General features: G+C 37.8%; 1 protein-coding gene across 1 annotated transcript; it reads right to left on the bottom strand.

The window, feature by feature from the left end:
• Window positions 1-7,152: 7,152 nt before the first annotated feature.
• Window positions 7,153-26,686, bottom strand: PRPF38A (pre-mRNA processing factor 38A). Its single transcript, XM_060083531.1, has 10 exons — window positions 26,423-26,686; window positions 21,693-21,852; window positions 20,014-20,135; window positions 18,322-18,407; window positions 11,419-11,529; window positions 9,210-9,322; window positions 8,546-8,572; window positions 8,339-8,436; window positions 7,860-7,908; window positions 7,153-7,283 (listed from the first exon to the last, which is right to left on the bottom strand). Exons 1-10 carry the CDS (start codon window positions 26,550-26,552, stop codon window positions 7,241-7,243), a joined length of 939 nt encoding a protein of 312 aa, XP_059939514.1. The 5' UTR covers window positions 26,553-26,686; the 3' UTR covers window positions 7,153-7,240.
• Between the last annotated feature and the right edge of the window lie 19 nt (window positions 26,687-26,705).

The following is a 26,705-nucleotide window of genomic DNA, read 5'->3' as shown; positions in this document are numbered from 1 at the left end:
ATGAACTATAGTTTTTACTAGTATCACCAAATTGAGTGATACAAATTTCATCTATTTTATTACCCTATTTTTAAGGGAATTTTATGTTTTGTTTAACCTTGATGAATTGTATAAAGAGAGAATTTAAAAATTACATTCTTTATTTTCTATTAGCTGTATTCATACTTTGGTTGCTTCAGACTTTATATATATTGTTCTTAAGAATTAGGAAAGACTTTCATGTGTTTTAAATTTGTCACTTCTATTCTTTACAGAACCTTGTAGTGCCAAAAACTTTTTAAAAGGTAAAAAAAATAATAATAAAATAAAATTTCAACATGAAGATTTAGAATTTTTTTCTTTTACATTCTTGTATATTGAAAATATTCCAACTTGAACAGAAATTTGCTTTTGTCTGTATTTGAAGTAATTCTATTTTAAGTTAATAAATCTTTTTGACAAGAGTCAAATTTTGTTAATTCATCTGCTTGTTTAGATGATAGGAATATAATGTAACAATTCAGAGATTTGTTTTACTCTCATTGAATAGAGTATTCTAAATCACAGACTTAGTTTTAGAAAAAGATCTAAGAATCTTTTCATGTTATTTTATTGGATCTTCACAGCACCCATATGAGGTTGATAGAAGTAGATCCTATCTCATTTTATCATTGGGAAAACTGAGGTGCGAAACAAAATGAATTCTAAAGTTAGCACAGTTACGTGTTGGAAATAGAATTGAATCAGATCTTTTGAAGTAGAGTTTAGTGGAGGGAAGGTAATTCTTATTTACTGAGGAACTAACATGTGCCAGGCTATCCATTCTGAGTCCTGTACTACTGCCTGGAAGGTATAGTTGTGAGGATGGTGTTTACCAATAATGCCTTGTGATCAGTGATTATAGTTGGATTTCAAACTTGTGTTGTTGGTGAGAGATTTTGTAGCTGGTTTTGGTACTATACATTGAAGTGAGGTCATCTTGTCTAAACAACTCAGAGATTTGCCAGGGATTTTAGACCAAATCATGCTATAGATTTATTTGGAAATCTGCAGAATAAGTAAATACAAATGTCTTTTAAGAACAGTATGTTATCTTTGTTCTGCTTCCTCAGATATGCATTCCTTAAATATGAGAGCACTTGGGCTTTTGCCATATTTTCCAAAATGGAAGGAAGATGCTTGAAATCTATTGCAGGAGGTTGAAGGCTTTCCTACGGTATTTATAGCCCTGGAAAGGCATTTATTAAATGTTAAGATCAAGTGTGTTTACTGTTAGTTTTTCATATTAAAGCTTCAGCACCCCATGGTGATCAGTTTGTAATGTAGAGAAATATTGAATCACTATGCTGTGTACCTGGAACTAACACAGTGTTGTTGATCAATTATACTTCACTTAAAAAAAAAAGAAAAAGAAAAGCTTCAATCAGCATCCCGCAGAATCCTACTAAGCGGTGGAGTTCAGCTTATTTTTTTGTTAATGAGATAACCTGGCCCAACATATACTTTTCTGTTAAACTGTGACTTGGAGAATTCAGGATTTTCTTTTAAAGTCAGTGTTCTAAGTATTTCATGTCCTTTCAGGTCTTAGAGAATAGGGTATTCATTTTACTGTTCTACTTTTGTATATATTTGAAATATTCATTAAAAAGAAAACAATCTGGGAATTCCCTGGTGGTCCAGTGGTTGGGACTCTGTGCTCTCACTGCCGAGGGCCTGGGTTCGATCCCTGGTCGGGGAACTAAAATCCCACAAGCCATGCGGTGTGGCCAAAAACAAAACAAAACAAAACAATCTGCCAGTCTGCAGCAAGAGACTGCCCCCAGTTCAGTCTTCCTTCCCAAAGGAAGGCAGTATACCACCTGGCAAAAGGTGTTTATGGGGCAATAAACCCCAGTAATCTAGGTTTTACTTGTATAACAGTGTTCTATATAGTAATTTTTAGCATCTCATTTATTCCTCCTTCAGTAATTGCCAGTGTTCAATAACTGCAAAACTGTTCGAAGTTGAAAAATAGAAAACTCTTAGTTTGTATTGATAATTTATGCAGTAGTAGCTGAGTTTCATAAGTTTACAAATTTTTCATATAAATTACAAACTTAAGTTTTTGATTATGAATTCAAATTCATTGTAGATCAATTGAAAAGTGTAAAATTATCAGTCTTCTGCAGAGAACACACACACTTAAGATCACATTGCTTTGAGATGTTTTGTATAATGTTTAATCACTTGGAGAGATTAATATTTTCTCTTGCTATTAAAGATTATTTAAAAATATGAATATTAATGACATACTATGTAATTTACTCATTCAGTCCCCTACAGATGGACATTTTTGCTATTTCCAGTTCTTCTCTACATAAAAATATATGTAAAATGATGATAGGATAAGGCTGTTTTTCTGTGTATTTGATTATAGTCATCCCTCAGAATCCACAGAGAATTGGTTCCAGGATCTGTGGCAGATACGAAAATCTGTGGATGCTCAAATACCATAGTCGGCCCTCCATATCCATGGTTCCACATCTGCAGATTCAGCCAACTTTGGATCATGTAGGACAGTAATATTTATTGGAAAAAACCCTGCATACAAGTGGACTCATACAGTTCAAACCTGCGTTATTCAAGGGTCAACTGTATTCTATTATGGTGAATTCTTATAAATGGGATTATTAGATAAAAAGGATAAAAGTTCTAAGGTTCCTGCTACATATTGCCAAATTGCTGTATTGTCAAAAAGTGGTTACCAATTTGCAGTTCCAAGAAACGATATATAAACTGTGTTGGTAAGCTTATAAAAAAAGCTCTAGGGCTTCCCTGGTGGCGCAGTGGTTGAGAGTCCACCTGCCGATGCAGGGGACACGGGTTCGTGCCCCGGTCCAGGAAGATCCCACATGCCGCGGAGTGGCTGGGCCTGTGAGCCATGGCCGCTGAGCCTGCGCGTCCGGAGCCTGTGCTCCGCAATGGGAAAGGCCACAACAGTGAGACGCCCACATACCGCAAAAAAAAAAAAAAAAAAAAAAAAAAGCTCTAAACTCCAAACAACTCAATTTTTCCTTGTAAAGGATAATTTAGCTGTGTTTATTACAAAAAAAAGCATTAAGTAAAAGAACAAAGTATAAAAATCACTCAGAAACCCATAAACCAGAAATTAATACTATTAATATCTAGTGAACTTCTTTTTTTCAAACCATCTCTAAAAATATATACATTATATACATATATGTACACATATATACAGATACACACATAGGAAAAGTTTTACAAAAGTGGGCTCATATGTTATATTTAGTACTCTGGCAAATTAATTTTACTTGGATTTAACAAAAAAAAATGTAAAAGTGAAGAAATGTTCAACTTAAAAATTTTTTCTACAAGAGAATCTAGTTCTAAAAGACTCCTTCAAAATTAAGGACAATTACAGAAAACATTAAAGAGGCTGGAGTAATTTTTTTCTAGCTTCTTGTATGTTTTAGCTTCTTGTATGTTTTAGAGGTAGTATCTGACTCCTGTCATAAAAAATGAAACCAGGACACTTAAAAGAGTTCCCCTACTTCCTGGTTATATTATTCGTATATAGACAATGTTAAGATATTTCATTTGTCTTATGATAATTTCCCATTTTTATTTATTGATTGATTGATTGGTTGGTTGGTTGATTGATTGTGGTACGCGGGCCTCTCACTGTTGTGGCCTCTCCTGTTGCGGAGCACAGGCTCCGGACGCGCAGGCTCAGTGGCCATGGCTCACGGGCCCAGCCGCTCCGCAGCATGTGGGATCTTCCCGGACCAGGGCACGAACCTGTGTCCCTTGCATCGGCAGGCGGACTCTCAACCACTGTGCCACCAGGGAAGCCCAATTTCCCATTTTTAATTTAAAATTTCTAAAATGTTTACTACCATTTCTTTTACCAATTCTTTTTTTCCCGAGTCCTTAATTTGATTCATTTCTTGCTGAGTAAATTTCATTATCAGGCAGTTTTTTCCCAAGTGGTTGTATGCTTTTAAGCACTTGCATACTTGAGAATGTCTATTCCCTTTATATTTTAAGGACAACTTTGGCTGGGTGTAAAGTTCCTGGCACACTTTGTTTTCCTGACCTTTGGAGCCTTTTGCTTCTCTGCCTTAATGAAGACCTGAGATCATCCTGATCTTTTCCCTCACTATACATGACTTGATTTCTCTGCTTGGATGCCCATATAATTCTTTATCTTTTAAATCAAGGTGGTTTTTCTTCTATTTGAATTTTTAAAGTTTGATTTGCTCAGTTCTCTTTATCAGCAATGTCAATTATACACATGCAGGATTTCTTTTCATGTCTATTCTTGATTATCTCTATACCTTTTTATTATTTTCCATTTTTTCCCCCTCCAGCCTATTTTCTCTATGCCTTGTCTATTTTGTATTTTGGGTTTTCTAATAAGACTTTGTTTCCCAATTTTCAAATCTTTGTTTCTTAAATTCTGCTATGCTTAATTTCCATCTCTTACGTTTTAATCTCTTTGAACTTGTATTCTTGCATTTTAAAAAACAGATTATTTTATCTCTTTTGTCTGTGGAAACTTGTTACTTTAACTTTTGGCTGGGAGTGGCCAGCATCTGTGATCATTCTTTTCTGATTAATGCTTATTTAAACTTAGGTCAGTCTACCAAAAATAATGGAAAGGGGCTAGAGAAATGAACTTTAAGTTGGGTTGTTATATTGGAAGCCTCTCACCAAATCCATTATTTCCTTTGCTCCTGAGAACACATATCTCTTCATTCCTTAGTATTAACAGGTCATTGTGCCCTATGGCAAAGCTTTTAAAGTAGTATAATTCACATTGTGGGAAGTGTAATCAATTTAGTGGTTTGCACCCGATAGTAAAACTGATACTGCATAAGAAATATCAGAATGTATTTTGCACAGGGAATACGAATTTTTTCCTGAAATTTCTTTTAGTGCAGAATATGTATGAGTTCAGAGGTAAGATGTAAAATGTGTCTCAATATAGGCCAGTCAAAAGTTGTAAAGCTATATAGTTCCAAGGCCTCACTCATCCAGTAGGCTAGCACATAGTTGACAGAAATAGTCCTTCAGCAAAGTCTGTACTAAATTCATCTCCTCTACAATTCTGTAATTTATCAAAATGATCTCTAGAGAGAGGTTCGACATGTCCCACTCTTAGGTATGCTTTAAGTTTATAGTTTATGCTTGGGGAGGTTTATTTCTGGCATTAAAAATTATTGGGGGGCTTCCCTGGTGGCGCAGTGGCTGAGAGTCCGCCTGCCGATGCAGGGGACACGGGTTCGTGCCCCGGTCCGGGAAGATCCCACATGCCGCGGAGTGGCTGGGCCCGTGAGCCATGGCCGTTGAGCCTGCGCGTCCGGAGCCTGTGCTCCGCAACGGGAGAGGCCACAACAGTGAGAGGCCCACGTACCGCCAAAAAAAAAAAAAAAAAAAAAAAAAATTGGGGTTTTGGGGTAGGTTTCTAAATTTTTATAGTTTAAAGATAAAGTATACTTTTAAAATTTTAACAGTATACTGGATGATGACTTGGTTGGTCCAAAGGTCATTCAGCCAGCATACATTTCTTTCCATTTAGAACACTTTGATAAAGAAATAACTGCTAGGACTCTATAGCAGGTACAAATAGAGGTGCTTATATTTAATTTTTAAAGGCAGTCCTATCTATATATAGTTATATGATGAACCATAATAGCTCTTATATTATCAGGAGAGCAATCAGTGAAGAACATGAAATCTCAAATATGATCCCCAAATGCTTTAATATTGATGCAAAAGTCCTTAAGTTCAACAGCAAGCAATAGGATGTTTATCCTATGACCAAACATGACTTCCCAAGAAACTGGATCCTGTGAGGCAGTTGGTCTTCGCAATTCTTGCCAAGGACAGAGCTGCAGGAAATCATTTGATCATTTTTTCCTTTTTAAAGGAGGAAAGGTAAGAACAGGTAGACAGAACTCTTCTAGCAAAGACCCCAACACCCTCTTGATTATCAATACCCGTGGACACTATTCAGTCCTTATTTTACTTCTGTGTCCTTAGCTTCTAAGCCCACTCTATTTCCTCTACCTTTCTGAATGATTCATTTCAGTTTTGTCGGTGTTTGCACTTCTTCCTCAACAGTGTTGGTGTTGCCTATGATTTTATTACTGGCTTTTCTTACATATACACACATCTCCCTGGGCACTGCATTCAGTTCTACACCTTCCACAATTACCTAAACATTGTCAATTCAGGGTTGGATCACTGTGCTCTTATTTACGATGTCTGGGCTTTATCTAGATATACCTTAGCTGTCTCGAATTAAACTTCAAGTTAAAATGAATGCATCATTTTCACTACTACCACAACTCTCACTACCTTACCTACCCCTCTAAAACCTGGTCTCTTCCTGCTGTATTTTCTGGTTATGTGAATGGTGCTATTGTCCAGCAACTCAGGTTAAAACCCTGAGTGGCATTAGATACTTTTCTCTCCATCAAATTTTTTCAACCTAGTTGCCCTACTACTACTGCCTAGATTTGATAATGTCAATGCCAGTAGTATAAAGGCGCTGAGCACCTTAATCTGGAATTCAAGGCTGAGGGGAAGAAGAAACAACACTGTGGAAGAATGCTATATAAAAAGTGTTAAGTTTTACTGTTTGTTGAACGTTCAGTGCAACTGTTAAATGATCCAGAAGAAGCCTTACAACTGAATTCATTCTTATAAAGCTGCTGCTAACCAGTCAGTTTTCATGTTTATTACCACTTGCTGCTGCTAGAAATAAAACTTGGAGCTAATATATTTTACTGACTTGGTTTTTTAACGGTACAGCAAGCAGCAGCACAAATTTCAGGATTCTCAGAACAGTTCTAATCACAGTGTAAACCAAAACTAAACCACAGAAAAACAGGAAATGGGTGTGTCAAATTTAATAACAAGAGGGTCACCAGGTGGCCACATCCTCCCCTTGTTTCATACCTTCTGTTCCAATCCATTCTGCCCTCATAAATTTGAGTACAAACAAGGTTGGTTGTACAAAGAGGTCAAAAGCAACCCTTAGGAAGCATTATCTCTCAAACATGTGGATTATGATTCAAAACAAGATACAAAACTCAGCACCTCTTTCATTTAAAAAAAAAAAAAACTTCTGGTAAAAAAAAAAAAATCCAGAATATTCTTATAGCTGCCTGGGGAGTAGATCTTCATTCTTCCACATAGACAGATGCCTTTATCTCCACAGAAGGCCACTTGGACTAAAACCAAACTGAGTCCGTTACTCATTCCCTCTCCGGCTCTTCTTGTGGCTTTTCTTAGATCTGAAATGGCAACACATACAAATCATTAAATTTAACAGCTGTTTGGGAACCTGGGCAAGGACTTTTGAGGAAGACTGGGATATGCCAACACTGATGGGGACATAGATGATACCCAACATTCATAAATATACTTGGTGTTTTTATGTTTAAGAATAACACCGAGTTAGGCATTATTCTCCAAAATTTACCATTGAGGAAATGACCTCTGAGAGATTGAGTGCACCTAACAGTGTACAGCATATAGAAGTTTCTAATAAAAGTTTTTCAAATGAAAGTGACTTGTCCAATGTCACTCAACTGTTAAGTGTTAAAAGTTGGGACTGAACCCCAGGTGTCCTGAGATTAAAGCTCATGCCTTTATCGAAAGCTGCAATTCTACAAAGGAAAAACAAAACACAGTATACATAATTCTAGTAATTTTCAGGGCAACAGCCCAACTTTGTCCTGTAATTAAGGATAATTCCTGAGTATCTCCATCAATACAAGAAAATTTCAGGTCCACCTTAGTTGTAATTGGGACTTTAATTTCTGAATAAAGAGTGAAATTCTTAAGTCAAAATAGAGGTTAATCCATACCTTTCAGGAGACTTTGAGTGGCTCCTGTGTCTGTGACTACGGTGATGACCTGGGGAAGAAAAGGCTGTTGAATGAGATTCTACCCTCCTATTCCTCCACTGTCATTTCTCCCAGTTCCTTTCATTGGCTTAATATTTTTTGGCCTATGATAGGGACACTGTTGGTAGCAGAGAACTGAACTCACTTCATATGTATTCACAAGGCTTTATGGCTAAATTTCAAAAATTTCACATTGGGTATTTACCACTAATCTGTTAAGTCTTACTCCTATAATTTCAGATGAAAAAACTGAAGCTCATCCTCCTATCAACAAAGCTGGTAAGTGACAGTCAAGATGTAAAGTCTAATTTTCAAATTCTATATCCACTTCCTTTTTTTCTAGACAATAATAAAGTAAGGTACTGCTGTACTGCAGGAGGCTAATTGCTCCTATTACATTTCTTTAAGACAACTAATAGCAAAAGGCCCAAATGCTATACCTGGGGACTTGGAGCGGGATCTATGCCGTCTGTCTCGGGACCTGCTGCGATGACGTCTTGGACTCTTGCTCCGATGCCTTTCTCGGCGAGGGGAGGGGCTGTGGAAATAACTGGTCAGACTCCCATATCTGTCTGACAGTATAAACACAACAACAGCATCCCCCTCCCCAAATCCCTATCCTTCATCACAAGTCACTAAAGGCCTACCTCCTTCTTTTGGGAGACCGACTCCGCCTATACAGAAAGAAAAAAGAGAAAGAAGAACTTTAGTAGGTGCACTAGATATCGTAAATTGCAAAAATTATCCCAGTTCTTCACCCAACTCTGTTATCCATGTCCTTTGTCATGTAACTTTAATACCCTCTGACTCCAAGTCAGGGTATTAAAACGCCAAGTCTGGGATTGGCCATGTGACTTGCTTTGGCCAATGGGATACTTGTACATATAATGCAAACAGATACTGGAAAGATACTTGCATGGTTGGGCTTGTTTGCTCTTGTATTCTGCCACTGCAATGGGAACAGGCCTAACCTAGCCTAGAATGTGACACACATAGAGAAGAGATGAGCTGCTCCAGTCATCCTAGCTAAGGCTGTCCTATACTAGCCAAAAGACAACTGATTGCACCAGATGAGGGACCATAGCTTATACTCAAAAAACCTCCTATCTAAGCCCAGCTTAAACCACTGACCACAGACGTGTGAACTAAATGTCTGCCACTGAGGTTTTGTGAGTGGTTGTTTTGTAGCAACTAATACATTGACAAGCAGACATTCTCCATAGGCTGGCATTTTTCCTTCCATGAAGTCTAAACTTCTACGCTACAGTGCTTAAAGTCTCCCTTGAAGAGGCCAATGACTAGGGCCTTAACCTTCTGGGAGACCGACTCCTACTCCTCCGATAGCGTAGTGTGGGAGAGCGCCGGGGCTTGTCCAAGTCTCGGTAGCTTCTCCGGCGGTGGTCAGGTGACGGCACTCTTTCCAACTGGAAAAGAGATAAAATGGGTCAGTGATGAGCACAGGCTTATAGGCAGCCATCTAGGAACACAGTTTACACTCTCCTCCCCATCCTGGCCCAAATTCCACCTCCAAGTGACTATAAAACAGTAGTTTGAATACATGGATAACCCTAAGGACAAAAAAAAGCAAATAAAATTTTTTTAATGTTTTTAATAATCCCATTATTGTTTAGTGCTGGTACCATTATTCTGGGACTGCGTAAGAGTAGTGAGAGGTAAGTATGCTTCTTAAGAAGATGGGATTTCCAATGTGAAAGAAAAGAGATGCAGATGTAAGATCGATAAGGTTAAGTACAAACTCATAGTGTACTTGAAGCTTAAAAAAATTTTTCCCGGGCTTCCCTGGTGGTGCAGTGGTTGAGAATCCACCTGCCGGTGCAGGGGACGCAGGTTCGTGCCCCGTTCGGGAAGATCCCACATGCCATGGAGCGGCTGGGCCCGTGAGCCTCAGCCGCTGAGCCTGCGTGTCCGGAGCCTGTGCTCCGCAACGGGAGAGGCCACAGCAGGGAGAGGCCTGCGTACCGCAAAAAAACAAAACAAAAACAAACAAAAAAACTGGATAAAAAAAGTATAGGCTAGCTGGGGAAATGTGAACACTGAATATTTAATGAGATTAAGGCATCATTGTTCATTTGGGGGGTGATGATGGTATATAGTTTTGCTTAAAAAAGGGGCCCTTGTCTTTTCTGAAATATGAAATATATGATGGCTGTGATCTGCTTCAAGGTAACTGGTGGGGGACAATTGGGTAGAGATGTGGAGGAAACAGAACAGCTGAGTTGATCATTGTTGAAGCTAGGTGATGGGTAGATGGAGGCACATTCTCTCCACTTTGGTATGTGATTAAATTTTCCATTAAAAATAAAATGCCTACTTTTGGTCCTCTCACCACAGAAGAGCACCTCAGCCTTGCCTGGCTTTCAATTCATTAATGATTGTGCTTCCTTTAGCACTTAACTTAAATGGAGCCTACTAGCTCAGAGCTACACTTCCATCTATACTGTCTCAGTATCCATAGGCCAGAATTTCTTATATTTCCCCCAGCCTTTTTCTATACATATTCTTATAATTTTAATCACAAAGGTTTTAGATCCTTTTTTTTTTTTTTTTTAACTTTATCACAAGCATTTCCACATTATCATATACTTTTTCTTCTTTCGGCCACACCACGTTATGCCAGATCTTAGTTCCCTGACCAGGGATCGAACCCGTGCCCCCTGCAGTGGATGCGTGGAGTCTTAACCACTGGACCGCCAGGGAAGTCCCTATCATACACTTCTCATAATACTTTTGATGGTGGCCTAATAGTCTGTTGAATTGATATGATGGTTTACCTGACTGCTCCCTGACAGCTTGCTTGTTTTCAACTTTTCAGCATTTTAACAAGTAGTGAAAGAACATGATCATGCAGTAGGCGTTTTTTCCCCCTAAACTAGGCTTACTCCTTAGTATGCATTCAATTATGAACAGTATTGTTTTTGTCCAAAGTATTTATTTATTTATTTATTTATTTTTTGTGGTACGCAGGCCTCTCACTGTTGTGGCCTCTCCCGTTGCGAAGCACAGGCTCTGGATGCGCAGGCTCAGCAGCCATGGCTCACGGGCCTAGCCGCTCCGCGGCATGTGGGATCTTCCCGGACCAGGGCACGAACCCGTGTCCCCTGCATCGGCAGGCGGACTCTCAACCACTGCGCCACCAGAGAAGCCCCAAAGTATTTATTTTAATAGCTACCACTTATTAGGCAATTATGTTCCAAAGCTAATGGCTTTATGTATATAATTTCATTTAATGCTCACAACAGTCCTAAAAGAAAGGTATCATAATCCTTGCTTTATAGAAGAGAAAATGGTGATTATGTAGTTTGCACAAGATTATACCGCTAGTAAACAGCAAAGCTGAGATATGGATCAAGGTCTATTTATCTCTAAATCCTATACTCTTAATGACTACATATTGTATTTTTTGGTTGAAGAAAGTTAAAAATTAAAGTTTGAAAACAAAAACCATTCCCATTGCCTGTAACTTTCCCTCCTCCAACCCTTAAGCTCCCAGGTGTCTGACCTTCTCATCCTCTTCTTCCTCCTCTTCGCTGGACTCCACGTCATCCATGTCTTCTTCTAGAGCGCTAACCCGAGGCTCCAGTTGCTCAGCTTCCTCTAGCACATAGCGTTTCTACAGAGAACACAGTGAGAGTTGGGGGGGGCTTGCTATCTCCTCTATGTCCTGAAGCTGCAACACTGGGCTTCTGGGAGTGACAGAAAACCTGTGGTGCAGCAGGTGAGGCAATTTCATTTCAAAGACATCCTAGACAGTTCAAGATTTTCCTAAGGAGTTTAGCATACCTGGAATCTATATTTTTTTTAAGTTCCCCTGTAAAGATATAAATACAAAGTGGAAGAGAGCATCACTTATGCCAGATATTGCCTCTATTCCCTGTGATCTTATATTCTAAGGTCACTAGAATATCAATCAGTATAGGTATAGCCTTGAATAAAAAATATGGGCTTCACATACAAAGGCCAATAGTTTGAGACTGTGTTGGCTGGTAGTTCTGCCAGGAGAGGCTCAGACCAGAATCTAACCCAAGAGATCCACTGAGACTCAGCCCAGTTTGGGGGTTTGGGTCCTGCTCTGAAGTAGCACCAACTCTCAACTAGACCCAGGATTTAGGGGAGCTGTCTACAGTCATGCATTTTGAACGAGGCTCAGGATATAAACAATCCATCTCCTGGTTCCATTTCTTCTAAGATGTGGCTTAGCAGTCCTTACTGAGTGACTAAGGACCTGAAAGACAAAGGTGAGTTTAAAACTGACAAATGGACTGGCTGGGTCATAAGACCCCTTACCATTTTTTGTGCCAAGGACATAGAGATCATTGGATAGCCCTAAATTAAATAGTAACATTTGTTCTCTATTTTGCTCTCACTCATCACTAACAACATTCTATAAAGATTAGGAGAAATGAGACAAAGATGCCATTTAGTGAAGTCAATCCCTTGAAAAAGGGCTCCTTGGAAAGGATCACCACAGTGTGGGATCTAGGACTGCATCAGACAGGGCGTCTAGAACCCCTAATGTTCACCAGACTTCGAAGTGACTGAAGTCAATGTATTAACTTACAGTATTTGTGTTTGACAAAATTAGAATTCATTCCAGAGCAACTCCTTGCCAATGTCAGGGCACATGAGAAGCTATATTGATGCCCTATGAGTTGCTTAATAGGAACAGAAGTCAAAGCAGAAGGTGGTCTTAAGGGTCATTTCATCCAGGACATAGAGAGGCCCACACCACAACACACCTCTTGGTGATATAACAGATATCAGTTATATTTCAATTTCTCTCTCCTCAGTGAGGGTTGCTTTGTGGTCTTTCCTTCTAGCCTCCAGGCAGACTACCTCATTTGCATCAATATGCTTGCTTAGAGATGACCGAGCTCTGGAACCCTTAGTTACAACTGACTGCACTTCAGAGTATTCCATTTCTTGCAGTATTTCTAAAAATAATAGTAGCAGCTAAGGATAATAAATGTGAGAACTGGGCCCTGAAATCAGGTTTTCAGATTTGAAATGTCATTCTTTTCACTACACAGTCTACAGTAGCCCATATGGAAAAGGAGAAATAATTTTCAGGATTATTTTCTAGGATTTTCTGTAACTGAGTCACTGTGGAGGAAGAGTGGTTCATTGCATTTAAGTGTGAGCACTCATCTACCAACTACATTTATCCATCTGGTTTGCTGCCTCGAGCAAATTTACCTCACCCATTTATTATGTATCTGTAATCCATTCTATTCTCTACTTTGAAGTTTATCAGATCCCTTTGATCTGTTTTTTATTGAGGTGAAATTCACAAAATACATAATTAACAATTTTAAAGTATAAAATTCAATGCTATTCCATTACCACCTCTCACTAGTTTAAAAACTTTCTCATCACACCAGAAAAACACCCCATACCTATTAAGTAATCACTCCTCATTCCCCCTTCCCTGAATCCCCTGGTAACCGTGAATCTGCTTTGTCTCTATGTATTTGCCTAGTCTAAATATACCGTATAAAGAGAATCATATACTATGTGACCTTTGATCTTTAAATTATTCCTTTTAGTTTATATCTAGCAAGGAAATGAGCACCTCAAAGCAGGTAGGATACAGCAAATTGCTTCAGAATTAGAGCTGCAGTAGGATCAAAAAAGAGACCTGAAGTTCTGGATCCTCCCAGTTTGGGTTTCTGTGGTTACTTAAAACTTAAGAATTTGCTCCCATCCCCCATCTTAAACAGTGTTTCTGCGACCCTTTCATTAATGCTGCTGATTCTTACACAGACATCAGAATAAGAGAATAGTAGAGCACTAAGAGCACAAGACCCTTACTCTACAGGTATTCCAGTGACTTCTGCAGTACATTTTATAGTTTCTTTGAGGTATAATCAATACACAATAAACTGTACATTTTTAAAGTATACAATTTTGATGAGTATTGAGTTGTACTATATACAACTGTAAGCCACTATATCAATATAATGGATATATCCACCCCACCCAACAGTTTACTTGTGCTCCTTTGTGATTTCTCATTCCCTTTCCTCCCCACTCCCTTACCCTGCACCTAGGCAACCACTGTTTCTTTTTGTCACTATAGTTTACATTTATTAGAAAGGAATTATATAGTACATACAGTTTTTTGTCTTTTTTCACTCAGCACAATTACTTTGTGATTCATCCATGCTGTTGTGTATCCAAAGTTCATTTTTGCTGCTGAGTAGTACCAATGTATGGACACATCACAATTTGTATCCACTCACTTGATGGACATTTGGGCTGTTTCCAGTTTCTGGCCATTATAAATAAAACTGTTACGATTACCTGTGCTTATGTCTTTGTGTGGACATGTGCTTTCATTTCTCGAGTAAATACCTAGAAGTGGAATAGCTGGATTGTATGGTTAACTTCTTAAGAAACTGGCTAACTTTTCCAAAGAGGTTGTACCATTTTATATTGTCACCAATAGGATATGGAGACTTACAGTTCCTCCACATCCTCGCCAACACCTGATAGGGTCAGTCTGATTTTACACGTTCTACTAGGTATGTAGTGTATATTACTGTGCCCTTAATTTGCATTTCCATAATGATTAACAGTATGGAACAACTTTTTATGTGCTATTGGCCAACTATATATTTTCTTTGGTAAAATGTCTGTTAGAATCTTTGTTCATTTGTCCACTGAGTTGTTATTCAGTTCAAGAGTCCTTTATATAGTATAGATTCAAGAACTTTGGTGGATATATGTTGCACAAATATATTCTTCCAGTCTGTGGCCTGCCTTTTTAGTTTTATAATAGTGTCTTTTGTTTTTGTTTTTGTTTTTTTTGCGGTACGCGGGCCTCTCACTGTTGTGGCCTCTCCCGTTGCGGAGCACAGGCTCCAGAGGTGCAGGCCATGGCTCACGGGCCCAGCCGCTCCGCGGCACGTGGGATCTTCCCGGACTGGGGCACGAACCCGTGTCCCCTGCATCGGCAGGCGGACTCTCAACCACTGCGCCACCAGGGAAGCCCTGTAATAGTGTCTTTTGAAAGGCAAGTTTTTAATTTTTATAAAGGCCAATTTATTAATTTTTAATAAATAATTCATGTTTTTATGTCTTATTATAGGAATTTGTCAAACCCAAGGTCACTAAGATTTTCACCTATGTTTTTCTTCTTTATGTTATACTCTTAGCTTTTATGAGACTATTATCCCCTTCAAGTTTATGAGCTAACAGTAGAGATTCATTGGTTTCCATATGGCTATTCAACTGTTTTAGCACCATTTGTGGAAAAGATTATCCTTTCTCAATTGTATTGCCCTAACATCTCTGTAGAAAACCAACTGACCATAAATATGTACACTTATTTCTGGTCCCTTTACTTTGTTCCATTTATCTACTTGTCTAGCTTTATGCCACCACAACACTGTCTTGGAATCAGGTAGTGTTTGTCCTCCTAATTTGTTCTTTTATTTTTGCGGTACACGGGCCTCTCACTGTTGTGGCCCCTCCCGTTGCGGAGCACAGGCTCCGGATGCGCAGGCTCAGCAGCCACGGCTCACGGGCCCAGCCGCTCCGCAGCATGTGGGATCTTCCTGGACCGGGGCACGAACCCGTGTCCCCTGCATCGGCAGGTGGACTCTCAACCACTGCGCCACCAGGGAAGCCCTAATTTGTTCTTTTTCAAAGTTGTTTTGGATATTCTAGGTTCTCTGCATATTCATATAAATTTGAGAATCAGTTTGTCAAGTTATATCAAATTTTATTTGGATTTTGATTGGAACTGGATTGAATCTACAGATTAATTTGGGAGAATTGACAACTTAACAATTCTAAGTCATGGTATAAAATATACCATGGACATGATATATCTCCATTTACTTAAGTCTTCTTTCGTTTCCATCAGTAATGCAATGTTTTATAGTTTTAAGTCTTACACATCTTTTGACAAAATTATCCTTAATTATTTTAAATTTTTTGATGCTGTTGTAAACGGTATCTTTTTAGCAAAATTTCAAATTCCAGTTGTTTATAGCTAGTGTACAGAAATACAACCGATTTTTGTACATTGACCTTGTACCCTGCAATTCTGCATCAACAGATGAATGGGTAAACAAATTGTGGTATATCCATACAATGGAATACTATTCAGCAACAAATGAAATAAAAAAACTATTGAAACGTGCAACAACATGGATAAATTTCAACTCTCCACTATAGGCCATTCTCTTTCTCTTTAGGCTACCTACGATATCTGTTTTCTGTTTGTATTTTACAATATTATTTTTAAAATCATATGCTGTAAGACTCATTCTTGAAAGATGCTTCACAGACAATCATTTCTCACTAGGAAAGGGAGGTAAGATGATAAAGATGATATTTAAGATGGGTCAGTCTCCCATTCCTGACCTTCCTTTCATCTGTTTCATATCCTAGATTTTTATATGAAGATCAATTTGAAAAACTGCTCACAAAGCTTTAAAACCTATTCTACTACAATCTCCTTAATATAACATTTTAAAGAACAAAATTTTCTTGTGTTATTCACTTTTAAAGCCCTACCCTTCAATCACTTTTTTTGTTTTCTTCTCACTCCCAATCTCCTATCTTTCTCATAGACATGAAGACTGCTAATTAGGAGGACCATAAGAAAAAAGCAAACAACCCCATTTAAAAAAATGGGCAGAAGAATTAAGTAGATATTTTTCCAAAGGGGACATGCAGATGGCCAACAGGCACATGAAAAGATGTTCAACATCACTAATCATCAGAGAAATGCAAATCAAAAAAAACACAATAAGATATCACCTCACACTTGTCAGAATGGCTATCATCAAAAAAAATGCAAATAACAAATGTTGGTGAGGATGTGGAGAAAAGAGAACCCTCATTTAGTATCGGTGGGAATGTAAATTGGTGTGGCCACTGTGGAAAACATTATGGAGGTTTCTCAAAAAAAAAAAAAAACAACAGAACTACCATATGACTCAGCAATTCCACTCCTGGGTAAATACCCCAAAAAACCCAAAACCACTAATTTGAAAAGATACATGCACACCAATGTTCACAGAAGTATTATTTACAATTGCCAAGACATGGAAGCAACCTAAGTGTCCATCAACAGATGAATGAATAAAGAAGATGTGGTACATATATACAATGGATTATTACTCGGCCATTAAAAAGAACAAAATAATGCCACTTGCAGCAACATGGATGGACCTAGAGATTGTCATACTGAGTGAAGTCAGACAGAGAAAGACAAATATATGATATCACTTATATGTGGAATCTTAAAAAAATGGTAAAAATGAACTGATTTACAAAACAGAAATAGAGTCACAGATGCAGAAAACAAACTTATGATTAGCAGAGGGGGAAGAGGGGGGAGAGATAAATTGGGAGATTGGGATTGACATATACACATTATTATATATAAAATAGATAACTAATAAGGACCTATACTGTATAGCACAGGGAACTCTAGTCAATACTCTGTAATGACCTATATGGGAAAAGAATCTAAAAAAGAGTGGATATATGTATAACTGATTCACTTTACTGTACACCTGAAACTAATATAACCTTGTAAATCAACTATACTCCAATAAAAATTAAAAAAGAAAACCTAAAGTATATTGTCATAATTACATTAATTTTTTATAAAGAAATACATATGTATATTTGGAACAAAAAATGTAGTCTATATATACAATGGAATACTACTCGGCCATAAAAAAGAATGGAATTTTGCCATTTGCAGCAACATGGATGGACTTGGGAGATATTATTTTAAAATTATTTATTTAAAAAATTTTATTTCATAATGTAGTACAGTACAGTATACAGTAAAATGATTCAGCTGTACAGTAAAGTGGTTCAGTTATACATATACTTATATCTATTCTTTTTCAAATTCTTTTCCCATTTAGGTTATTACAGAGTATTGAGCACAGTTCCCTGTGCTATACAGTATTGGAGGATATTATTCTAAGTGAAATAAATCAGACAGAGAAAGACAAATACTGTATGATATCACTTATATGTAGAATCTAAAAAATACAACAAACTAGTAAATGTAACAAAGAAGCAGACTCACAGATATAGAGAACAAACTAGTGGTTACCAGAGGGGAGAGGGAAGGGGGGAGGGAATTAAGAGGAACAAACTATTAGGTATATAATAAACTCTAATGATATACTGTACAATGCAGGGAATATAGCCAATATTTTATAATAACTATAAATGGAGTAGAACCCTTAAAAATTGTAAATCACTATACTGTATACCTATAATTTACATAATATTGTACATCAACTATACTTCAATTAAAAAAAAAGATTCTGGGCTCCATGGTGTTTTATCATGTATGCGTGTAAAGAGATCTTTACACATTTTATTATGTATTGTGTATTGTGTGTGTATGACCTTTATCTCTTACCTGTAGCCGGGGCAGAATGATATCACAGACTCTCTCACTGTGCAATAGTTCATCAATAAATTCATCCACATGCATCAGTTCAAACTCTGAAAAATAATAAGCTCAAGTAACTAGGAAATAAATTTAAATAGCCAAAAAGTAAAAGAAGTGTAAGACTCTTTATGTAAGATATCTAACAGGGTACTTGGTATAGAAAGTGTGAATTCTCTGCAGCTTCCCTTTGCCTGCACATTCACTAATAAAGCTATTGCAGTGTGGCAGTTACACTGAAGGGACTGTCAAACCTGGGCTCAAACTACAGCCTTTCATATTCTTGTCATCACCACCTATCTTCATTCATTCAACTCCCTTTTATTGAGGCCATTTATGTGCCATGCCTCTTCTAGGAGCTGGGGATAAAGGGATGAATGAAGCTGTCCCAATTAGCAGGAGAGACACAAAAACAAGCACAAAGAGTCCTGAATTGTAATGGGGTAATGTTCATGAATAAAATTTATAACTCAAGTGCAATTTCTCATGTGAACCCACTAAGTTCCTGAATATAGAATATGTATCTTTCCCCCTGCATGGGTCAGCAAACTTTTTTTAAATTGATGTAGAATTGACTTACAACATTATATTAGTTCCAGGTGTACAACATAGTGATTTGCTATTTTTAAGAATCATGTATCTTATATGGTAAGTGGAGCAATAGCTTTTTAGAATTTCTATGGTAAACATTACCTTAGTTCAGTGGTTCTTGGTTCTCAGTTCAGTGGTGTTGCCCCCTGCAACTATGGGGTGCTCTAGTGGGTAGAAGCCAGGGATGCTGCTAAACATCCTATAATGCACTGGACAGCTCCCCACAATGAAGAAATATCTGGCCCAAATTGTCACTAGGTTTAAAAATCCTATCTTAGTTTAACATAATATAGCCATAACTAAGTAATTTCATGATGGCCATGACCATGTCCATCTTGTTCACCATATTATTTTCAGTACATAGCATAGTACCTGCCATAACACTGACACCTAATATGTATTTATTCAATGAATGAATAAGTTAATAAAAGTTTAAAGAATAATACCGAATTCTTAACTTCTACTCCTTAGTGTAATATGTAGAGGGTAAAGGCAAATGCTACTAATCTTTTGTTATGATACTAAGTGAGAAAAAGTTCTGACTGCATTCCCTGAATCCCATTTTACCACAAAATGTGTCTCTTTGTAAAAGGTATGGAGCTGCCCCTCCTGGATACACTTATTATTTTTCAGTGGGATTCCTACAGAAGTATGAGTACAGTCTATATACTGCAGGGTGAAGTATCGTACAAGAGAGGCCAGTAGAAAGAACTGTGAAGGTGTAATGTATGGAAAACTAACCTAGTCTGGGAGGTCTGGAGAAGGATTTTACAGCAAAGGTCATTCAGGAGCTAGAACTTTATGGGATGGAGCACATGATGCAAAGCAAGGATTAACATGAGATGCAGCTGGAAAGACAGGCAGACGGGCAGACTGGGTAAGGTCAAAAGGAAGCTAGTAGTCTAATGGAGTGCTACTCCCCATGCGAGAGAAGGAGGACCTGACTGAAGACAGTAACAATCTGGATTAAGAGCAACACTCACAATGTATGTGACAATGTGACACTAGAGATACTGGTGAAATAAAAACTGGCTCAGGGATGAAGGTCTAGACACCTGGCACCATACTCACCTCCATTTCGGTTCTGGCTCTTGATTTTTCTATAGTCGTTGTATAGAGGCTCCAAGTACTTGTAGCAATCAATTGCAGTGCCTGTCAACCTCATGTAAAGTGCTCCCAACATGCGGACATATCTAACAGATAGATGACAGTGAAACAACAGGCCATCCTAAAAAGTTCCTGAGTTTTACAACTGGCTTTTCTCATGACAGTAGTGGATAAACAAGTTCTTTCTTCTCTTTGGCAGATAAGAAAGCTAAATTTTTAGAAGCAGCATGGGGCAGTAGAAAGCTAAAATATGGAGACCTGTGTTCAAGTTCTCATTCTACCACTTACTGGCTGTGGTTACTTAGGATATGCTGCTCAACTTTCAGGGTCTATTATATCATCTGTAAAACTAGGATACAACCTATTTACTTCATGGGATTATTTTAAGAATCAAATGAGATACTAAATTTAACAACCGAAAGTATAAGATTTATTTACTAACAATACAACCAATTTACATAGATATGAATATATAAATTGTTGCTAGGAAGCAGAATGCTGGTTATGGAAAAAAGTCAAAGTCATCTGGGTTTAAATTCTGATTCCATTATTTACTAACTCTGTAACACTGGGCAATTTACTTGCTTTCTCAATCCTTATAAAATGTAGCTGATAGTCCCTAATTTGATGGCTTGGTGTATTAAGTAAAAAATGTATGTAAGGTGCTAAGCATAGCATATAGCACACAGTAAGTGCCTAGTAAAAGTTAGGTGTTTTCTAGCCATTAATGTTTGTAAGATTCCTTTCTTTTCCCTTTCTCCTATATCCCAACTACCCACTCAAATCTCCACTTGGATAAAGAGTAGGCATTTGAAACTCAACAGTTTCTGTATATGACAAACAAAATAGAGTGTCAAAGGATATGGACTCTGAAACTAGCTTTGCCACTTACCAGCATTTGACCTTGGGGAAATCAATCTCTCTCTGCCTCAGTTTCCTCCCCTATATAATAGGGATAATAATTTTACAGGGTTTTTGTGAAGTTTAAATAAATTATTATATTAAATTTTTTAGAATAGAGGGTGGCACATAATAATCTATTATTATGTCTGTCTCCTATACTTGTCTGTGAGCTCCTTGAAAATGGATAATAAAATAATAAGAGCAGCTTATATTTCTGGGCCATATACCCTGCAATAGGCACTGTGTTGGGAGATTTACTGTTCTGTCTTCCTTAATCCTCACATCTATCCTGAGTTGCTATTACTGTTTCATTTTATAGGTAAAGTAAAATTTAGAAAATTAAGTAACTTCTCCAAGGTCACAGTTAATAAGTAACAGGGTCTGGACATGAACCTACATTTAACACCAAAGTTTCCCTCTTCTTTACCACACTATGTTGTTTTCTTCATCCTTAAGCATTCAGTGCTACCAACATATTAGGCACTCACTTCTGCTTAATATATGCTCAGTGAGTTTGTGAAATACTGTTTTGGGGGGAAAAGCCATCAAGACTGAGAAAGTGAAGGAGAAGGTCAATGCAATCAAAACAGGAAAAACACAAACTCAAGAGGCTCAAGAGCAAAATCCTAGAGTGGAACTCTGTGGAAATGAGATACACTGTTTTCACTCCTCTTAACTAAAGCCAAATTCTGGACCATGAAATTGAAGTTTTTATATTAGCTAATAAACATTTCACTCACTTGAAATCTTCATTTTTGATAAACTCTACAATGATATCCTTCTCGGGTTGAATCTGAAGCATCTTCAAGGTCAAACAGAGAAAGGGAGTTGGCTTTATGTTGCCACCATAGACACCACCCACAAATCTTAACTCCATGGCTTTATCAACTACAAGTTCAGCTAAAAAACAAAAACAGAGTGGCATCTCAGACACATCAGGACTAAGCTTTTCCAGGTTTGAAGTGGAGAGAAGTTAAAGTTAGTTCAACATTTGGTGCTCTTGAATTAACAGTTTAATATTAGGAGAATGAGAGTGTAATAATAATAATTAATAATAATAATAATAGCAGCAGCCAATATACACTGAAAGATGATTATATAACAGGTACTCTGCTAAGCATTTCATATTATCTCATTTAATTTTCACAACAAGCCATGGAGGTAAGTTCTAGCACTGTCCTTGTTTTTAGCTAGGAAAATGAGGGCTAAGAAAGATTAAGTGATTTGCTCAAGGTCCAAAGCCAGAAAGTGGCAGGGCCTGGGTTTTAATCCAAGCAGTCTAACTTCAGAGTCCGTGCTTGGCATCATGTTAGGAGAAAAAAAAAGCCAGATTAAGAGTTAGAAGAAACAAAACAATAACAACAAACAACTCCTCAATAGCTACACAACCTTGAGCGAACTTCATCTAGACAATGGGGATAATAACCTTCCAATACTGTTGTCAAAATCAAACACTAGGGAAATACAGATCAATGGAACAGAGATAAACCCACACACCTATGGTCAACTAATCTATGACAAAAGGAGGCAAAAATATACAATGGAGAAAAGACAGTCTCTTCAATAAGTGGTGCTGGGAAACTGGACAGCTACACGTAAAAGAATGAAATTACAACACTCCCTAACATCATACATAAAAATAAACTCAAAATGGATTAAAGACCTAAATGTAAGACTGGACACTATAAAACTCTTAGAGGAAAACATAGGAAGAACAGTCTTTGACATAAATCACAGGAAGATCTTTTTTGACCCACCTCCTAGAGTAATGGAAATAAAAACAAAAATAAACAAATGGGACCTAATGAAACTTAAAAGCTTTTGCACAGCAAGGGAAACTATAAACAAGATGAAAAGACCACCCTCAGAATGGGAGAAAATATTTGCAAGTGAATCAACTGACAAAGGATTAATCTCCAAAATATATCAACAGCTCATGCAGCTCAATATTAAAAAAACAAACAACCCAATCAAAAAATGGGCAGAAGACCTAAATAGACATTTCTCCAAAGAAGACATAAAAATGGGCAAGAAGCACATGAAAAGATGCTCAACATCACTAATTATTAGAGAAATGAAAATCAAAACTACAATGAGGTATTACCTCACACTGGTTAGAATGGGCATCATCAGAAAATCTACAAGCAAATGCTGAAGAGGGTGTGTAGAAAAGGGAACCCTCTTGCACTGTTGGTGGGAATGTAAATTGATACAGCCACTATGGAGAACAGTATGGAGGTTCCTTAAAAAACTAAAAATAGAATTACCATATGACCCAGCAATCCCACTACTGGGCATATATCTGGAGAAAACCATAATTCAAAAAGACACATGCACCCCCATGTTCACTACAGCACTATTTACAATAGCCAGGTCATGGAAGCAGCCTAAATGCCCATCGACAAACAAATGGATAAAGAAGATGTGGTACCTATATACAATGGAGTATTACTCAGCCATAAAAAGGAACAAAATTGGGTCATTTGTAGAGACGTGGATGGACCCAGAGACTGTCATACAGACTGAAGTAAGTCAGAAAGAAAAAAACAAGTATCACATATTAACGCATATATGTGGAATCTAGAAAAATGGTACAGATGAACTGATTTGCAAGGCAGAAATAGAGACACAGATGTAGAGAACAAACGTATGGACACCAAGGGGGGAAAGCGGTGAGGGGTGGGGTGGGGGGTGGGGTGGGTGGGGTGGGCGTGGTGGTGTGTGATGAATTGGGAGATTGAGATTGACATACATACACTAATATGTATAAAATAGATAACTAATAAGAACCTGCTGTATAAAAAAATAAATAAAAATTAAAAAAAATCAAACACCAGGGACTTCCTTGGTGGTCCAGTGGTTAAGACTCCGTACTCCTAATGCAGGGGGCCCGGGATCGGTCCCTGGTCAGGGAACTAGATACCACATGCCACAACTAAGACCCAGCTCAGCCAAATAAATAAATAAATAAATAAATATTTAAAAAAAAAAAAAATCAAACACTAGCTGTGTGAACCAGGGCAAGTCATTTCACCTCTCTTTGAGCCTGTCAGTTCAAATTTGAATAATAAAGGTACAAAGTTAAGGGCTATAGTAAGAATCAAATGAGATAATACAAACAAATGCTAATACCTACCTGACACACAGATAATAAATAAATAAATAAGTGTTAGGTACTATTAATGGGAAATCACTTTATAAATCAGACTTCTCCAAGTTCCCTTAGGATAAATTCTATATTAATTCATTCCATATTACAGTTGGCAATTTATAGTTAGGTGCCAAGTAGCAGAGATACAGGTAGAGGGATAAAGAAGAGGGACACAATGACTACTCTTATGGAGTTTACAGTCAGGCAAGGCAGAAAGCATTAAAAAAAATATTGAAAGTGTGATCAGTAGTTGAAAGAAGATGCAGAATGCAGTGAAAATGTATGACAAGGGAACATAACCTAGTGTTGGGGGGAAAAAAGGTCATGAGTTCACTTTTGGACATATGGAGTTGGCATGCCTTGGAATCAGAGACTTAGATCTCAGGGGAAGATTTGGGCTGCAGAGATAAATTTAAAGGCATCTATATATATGAGGTAACTGTGGTACGGAGATCATCCAAGAAGAAACTATGGGATGAGAAAAAGCCCCCAAAGTAAACCTTACATGACTCCAAAATTTAATGGTGACTCAGAGAAACAATATGACTCGTCCATGGACACACAGCTAGGGTGGTGGCAGAGCAGTAAGAGCACAGCAGTAGTTAACAACGGTAACAGCACCACCACCACCACTGATTACTGAGTGTTTTTTATTAACATATAGCTGTAACTATACCAGACACTCTTTTCATCTTGTTTATGTTTTCCTTTGCTGTGCAAAAGCTTTTAAGTTTCATTAGGTACCATTTATTTTGGTTTTTATTTTCATTTCTCTAGGAGGTGGGTCAAAAAGGATCTTGCTGTGATTTATGTCATAGAGTGTTATGCCTATGTTTTCCTCTAAGAGTTTTCTAGTGTCTGGCCTTACGTTTAGGTCTTTAATCCATTTTGAGTTTATTTTTGTGTATGGTGGTAGGGAGTGTTCTAATTTCATTCTTTTACATATAGCTGTCCAGTTTTCCCAGCACCACTTATTGAAGAGGAAGTCTTTTCTCCATTGTATATTCTTGCCTCCTTTATCAAAAATAAGGTGACATATGTGCGTGGGTTTCTCTGGGCTTTCTATCCTTTCCACTGATCTATATTTCTGTTTTTATGCCAGTACCATACTGTCTTGATTACTGTAGCTTTGCACTATAGTCTGAAGTAGGGAGCCTGATTCCTCCAGCTCCATTTTTCTTTCTCAAGATTGCTTTGGCTATTCGGGGTCTTTTGTGTTTCCATACAAATTGTGAAATTTTTTGTTCTAGTTCTGTGAAAAATGCCATTGGTAGTTTGATAGGGATTGCATTGAATCTGTACATTGCTTTGGGTAGTATAGTCATTTTCACAACGCTGATTATTCCAATCCAAGAACATAGTATATCTCTCCATCTGTTTGTATCATCTTTAATTTCTTTCATCAGTGGCTTATAATTTTCTGCATACAGGTCTTTTTGTCTCCTTAGGCAGGTTTATTCCTAGGTATTTTATTCTTTTTGTTGCAGTGGTAAATGGGAGTGTTTCCTTAATTTCTCTTTTAGATTTTTCATCATTAGTATATAGGAATGCAAGAGATTTCTGCATGTTAATTTTGTATCCTGCTACTTTACCAAATCATTGATTTTCTGGTAGCATCTTTAGGATTCTCTATGTATAGTATCATACATATCTCTATGTATAGTATCATGTATAGCATGATACTATAAAGCAAACAGTGACAGCTTTACTTCTTCTCCGATTTGGATTCCTTTTATCATACCAAACACTTTTTATACATTTCATTTAATCCTTAGAACAACGCTTTGACCTTTGAGTTCGGTATTACTATGCTCGTTTTACAGTAAAGAAAGCCATGGTTCGCTGGGGTAACACAGCTCCAAAAGAGGAGCCAGAATTCAACAAAGATCAAAGACTACCTGGAATATTTCTCTGAAGAGCATATATTTATATTAGGACTGGGATGTGGAAATACTGCAAATGGTTCAGATTTGAGTATAGGAAGATCATGAATTGGTTTCAGGCATATTGACATTCCTTTAAGACCTTCAGGGTCCCTGTGCTTAACACTGTTTGGAACCCATCAAGTTATTAAACATGGAATGACTCAAAGAACCGCAACGTGACACCCTTCCGAATGAGGTCCTATCAGATCCATCTGTGTTCCCAAAGCCCAACACAAGCCTAGGCACAGAGTAGGCGCTCAGATTTTTCTGAATGACTGTCAATGATTCCCCCCCTAGTCTCACCCCCAGGGGCCAGTCCTATCGGACTGGTCTGGAGAACTGGGCCACAAGACGACCGGGGTTGGGGCGGGGGGAACGGCGCGCTCTTGCTCACCTGTAAGGCCAAAGCACTCCTCTTTCCAGTATTTGGACTCATAAATGCGCGTCCGAATGATCTTCTCCACCAGATACTGAGGGTTGGTGCCGTGGATGCTGTGCGCGTCTTTTACAGTACGGTTCGCCATTTTACACCGCCTTCCGTTCTATTTCCGTCGGGTCCTTTAGGACGTCACATCCAGGTTAAAAAACCGGAGTGGAATGCAGAAGGATGGAGGAAGTCTCACTAAATAGTTTGGGCGACCATCTTGAACCCGGAAATGTTTTCGAGTCGGGCACTT

The sequence above is a fragment of the Mesoplodon densirostris genome, chromosome 2 (genome assembly GCF_025265405.1).
Source record: "Mesoplodon densirostris isolate mMesDen1 chromosome 2, mMesDen1 primary haplotype, whole genome shotgun sequence".
NCBI lineage: Eukaryota > Metazoa > Chordata > Mammalia > Artiodactyla > Ziphiidae > Mesoplodon > Mesoplodon densirostris.
The sequence above is the reverse complement of the archived record's forward strand: the minus strand, read 5'-3'. Positions and strand labels throughout refer to the sequence as shown.